This window comes from Spea bombifrons, chromosome 3 (genome assembly GCF_027358695.1).
Source record: "Spea bombifrons isolate aSpeBom1 chromosome 3, aSpeBom1.2.pri, whole genome shotgun sequence".
Lineage (NCBI taxonomy): Eukaryota > Metazoa > Chordata > Amphibia > Anura > Pelobatidae > Spea > Spea bombifrons.
In genome coordinates this window covers 105,464,158-105,468,422 of record NC_071089.1, presented here as the reverse complement: position 1 = coordinate 105,468,422, position 4,265 = coordinate 105,464,158, and the positions used below count along the sequence as shown (strand labels likewise).

Below are 4,265 nucleotides of genomic sequence, written 5' to 3'. Positions count from 1 at the left end.
ATCTACCAATACAATGGACACCCTATCTTAGTGAAGTGGGAATCATGTAATATGCCATAGAAGGTACTCTATATGTTGGCACAGAAAAGAAGGATATTTCCATTAATTATATTATAGGAAATGTTGATTCAAATGTCAATCTTGAGCAAATGGGGTACTTAACATAAAATAATTAAAGTGTATTTCAATATAGTTCTCTAGCATATAGGAGTGTAATTAGGGATTGCTGATTTTTTTTGCATCATCTAATAATCCCTCTGCTCTTACGTGTGTCATGTAGTCAACCATTGGGAGGTGTTCTGTGACCAAAAAGTGGAAAGCAGCAGGGAAGTTCCCATGTAGGTCAGAGATGTAGGATGTCGGCTAGCACCATTTAAACACTTCTAATCTATGGTTGTGCACCACACACAGTACGCTTGCTGTTGGAGATGGCTGGAGTCGGAACATGGTGTGTCCTTTGTCTGCTGGCATTTGGAAGCCTATATCTGATGGAACCTGTAGAAGGTGAGACAGCTTTGTGTGATAATTTAATCTTTCTATTCATCCCATTAACTAGGTCACTTTATCTTTCTCTTCATTTTCCTAAACTCATCTCTCTGATAATTTAGTATTTACCTTAAATTAGGGTTATGAGATAAACTCTTTTGAAGGGAAACACTATTGGGTAAAAATAATTCTACCCTTATTTCTCAGCAATCCATCATTATTGTATCTGTCCTGTTTCAAGAGGAAAACATGGAAACGTTACTTAAGAATTGTGATGCCCAACAGTCAGACAGATAAATGAGAAGCGTGAAGGTTCCAGGTAGACCTCCTTCTCATTTGTATATATATATATATATATATATATATATATATATATATATATATATATATATATATATATATATATATATATATATATATATATATAATCAAAATACTGTCACAGAAATTCCCATTAGAGCTATGGAATCAAAAAAATGATGTGTGATATTAGGCTTTACGATTTGGGACGTTACATGAAATAGGAAAAACGAGCAAGAAATTGTCTAGAACGTTATATTGGTAATGGAACTTATGATTTTTTTCCCTTTATGCATTTTTAAGCTATACTGTTTTTTATTAAAAATGAAATTTAAACAGGAAATTACTTATTAAAAATGTGTACAAACATATTACAACAGAAAAAAAAGCGAGAAAAAATAAGGAGCTGAGGTAATGAAGTAAAAAAATAATTTCGGAGTGATAAATTAGATAAATTTATAATGATACGTGTGATATCACACAAGATCTCACCGTGGAATACCCACTGTACGGCAACATGAAAAAAATGGGATATTATTAATGGGTAGAGATACTGCTCTTTAGAACTGCCCTGTGCACGTATTTAAAAAATAAATGTAATATAGATACTGTTTGACTGTACATGCAACAAATTGCTTTCTTGATTGTTAATGCACTTTAATGATTTCAATGATTTTTTAATTATTTTAAAGAGGAGCTACTATATTCATATCATTTCATAAACTACCTCCAGCTTGGGTTTTTTTTCTCCAATCAGTAAGTGTTTTCAGGATATCTAGTTTAGGGGGTCACTTTTTTTGGAGGCCAACATATTTGGCAAAAGGCAATCTAATAAACATGTACGGTAGCAAGAAAAGTGAGTAAATCCTTTGGAATTTCCTGGTTTTCTGAATTGTTTGTAAAATTTGATTTGACTTACATCTAAGTCACAAGTATAGACAAACACAGTGTGCTTAAGCCAGTAACACTAAAATATTGATAATCTGTCGTGTCTTTACTGAATACACAGTGCTGGTGGAGAAAGTAAGTGAACCCTTGGATTTAATAACTCATTTGATAGCAATAACCTTTTAACAAGAATTTGTGTGTTATTCGTTAAAAACAGATCATAGACCATATCACTTTTTTAAGACACATTTATACATAAATGCTGGTAATTCCAAAGGATTCACTTACTTTTTCTTGCCACCGTAGATGAATTCTCAGTACTGATGTTAAATCCTCACTTCACCCATACAAAGGCTGCTTGAACCAGTCAATAAGTATCTGTTACTTCAAGGCAGGGATAACTTATCGTATTATATTTTATTTATATAGCGCCAACAATTTTCACAGCGCTTCTTACAATACATATATTCAAGGGGTCTGACAAAACTAGAATTTACAGATTAAGACAAACTGATAAATTAGGATAAGAGGGCCCATCTTGCAAGCTTGCTATCTATTATATTAAGTAATATACTGAACTAAACAATGTACAACCTGTTCTTTGGTTTCACATTTAGGGCTGTATGATTGCTGCTATACATATTCCAAGAAGCCATTACCCGTCAAGCTCATTAAAGGATTTGTTATCCAGAACTCCTATGAAGTGTGCGACCTTGATGCCATAATGTAAGGTTTATAGAAGTTAATGCAAAATAAATCCTAACTAATATATGTAATAAATAAATCAAACAATCTGCTTTCAATGTTTTTTTCTGGTGCACCGATATACATAATAGAAAATAGTTTGATTCGTTATTGGATTTCAAAGGCCTATTTAGAGTATAATAAATTACAGTGAGGGTTAATAGTGTTGGCAACCTGCAATATCCCCACAATTGTTGAGCTAAACTACCATATTTGCTAGATTATAACACAAGATTTTTTTTGTAGATCAAATGCTCTGAGATATACCCATTGTTTAATATTCTAAATCATCCTATAATCTGACTTCAAATAGAGGTCTGACTATAAGACTAAGATCCAGATCCCCCGCAGCGCTGCAGGTGACCTGGATCCTCCTGCCTGGCAGCTGGTGGAAGGCCTCTGCTGCTGCCCAGCAATATTTACTAGTAAAACTTTTTTCCTATAGGGCTTTTCCTTTTTTCCTAAATTAATATTCAAATTGTGGGGGGTCATCTTATAATCAGGGTCGTCTTATAATCAAGCAAATATGGTAATATAATGCTCAGCCACCTTTTGCTTAATTTTTACCTGTAGGAAAGAAACAATAAATTATATATTCATGAAACATTTTTGTAAATTATTGTGATTAAGTGTTAATGTTGAGATGCTTGACAAGTATTTGTGGTACAATATAAAGAATTTTATTATTATTTTGCCAGATTTCTTACACGAAAATTCAAAGTGTGTGCTAACCCTAAAGACCAGTGGGTCATCAATAACCTCAAGGCTCTGAGGTAAGTTTTGACTATATGCGTTTTGCAATGAATGGCCACAGATAGTATGCCCTGGATGGTGGCACAGGTAGAATAGTAACTGGAATGGTGGTACAGGTAGAATAGTAACTGGAATGATATGACTCATTGAGTCGCACATGCATGGAGTAACCGTACTGCAAAGTGGTGATAAATGAGGAGGTTGATCCATTCCATCCATCCAAAGTGGTAGAGACTAATACAAAATTCAAACATGCATGGGACAGGCATCACACTATCCTGAAGCCAAGACAAGGCCAAGGACTAATTAAGGGTCAGAGTCTATATCAGAAAAATGGGCAGACTAAATGGCCCAAATGGTTGTTTTCTGCCATCAATTTCTATGTTTCACTGCATTCAATCTTAACTGTTATGAAATATTAAAAACATTCATTAATTTCTTCTAAACTGGCATATTTTAATTAGCACCATTTAATGTAAGGCATAACAAATACATTTTAAAACAATTTGGTTTCATGTTTAAAAAGCCATTGCTCTGTTTTAATACTAGTAATATAAAATTATTATTAATTACAGGTTAAGAAAACAGAATATTTCACAAGGAAAACTCAAGAAGACTACAGCAAACTAATTTGGGATTTATTTATCTTCTCTTTCAAATCTTTTTTTTGGTTTTGTGCAGTAACCGCTGTAAATGTGTCTGATCATATTGCATTTGTACTGCATTTGCTTGAATAAACATGTGAATGTATTGTATTTTGGGTTCTGATAGATTAATATGCATATTACCCCCTCCTGTATCCAATAAAACTATTACGAAATGGATTATCTGTTGTGCTTGAATGAATTTAACCAAAAAAAACCCCAAACTAATAAAAAACCAGATGGTAACCACGTACACCATACTTTTAAGCTTGTCACTCGGTGCCATTTGTTTTATCACCAGTGGAAACAAAGAACGCCAAACAGTATTATTAAATATATGTAATCTGTGTGATATTGTATTGTATCAATCGATCTAATGTTTTCGTGATGAAGGTCACAATTCCAGTGTGGATGTCGACTGCCATTAGAATGTGAACGATGTGCCTCCTC

General features: G+C 33.4%; 1 protein-coding gene across 1 annotated transcript; it reads left to right on the top strand.

Moving 5' to 3' along the window:
• Positions 1–397: 397 nt before the first annotated feature.
• On the top strand, positions 398–3,992 carry LOC128483540 (C-C motif chemokine 20-like). Its single transcript, XM_053459763.1, has 4 exons — positions 398–504; positions 2,292–2,400; positions 3,117–3,191; positions 3,747–3,992. The coding sequence occupies exons 1-4, from the start codon at positions 429–431 to the stop codon at positions 3,799–3,801; spliced, it is 315 nt and encodes a 104-aa protein (XP_053315738.1). The 5' UTR covers positions 398–428; the 3' UTR covers positions 3,802–3,992.
• Positions 3,993–4,265: the final 273 nt, after the last annotated feature.

Coding starts and splice junctions, on each gene's coding strand:
- LOC128483540 (XM_053459763.1), top strand. CDS start 429: ATGGCTGGAGTCGGAACATGGTGTGTCCTTTGTCTGCTGGCATTTGGA. Junction 505..2,291: donor TCTGATGGAACCTGTAGAAG/GTGAGACAGCTT, acceptor TTTCACATTTAG/GGCTGTATGATTGCTGCTAT. Junction 2,401..3,116: donor TGCGACCTTGATGCCATAAT/GTAAGGTTTATA, acceptor TTATTTTGCCAG/ATTTCTTACACGAAAATTCA.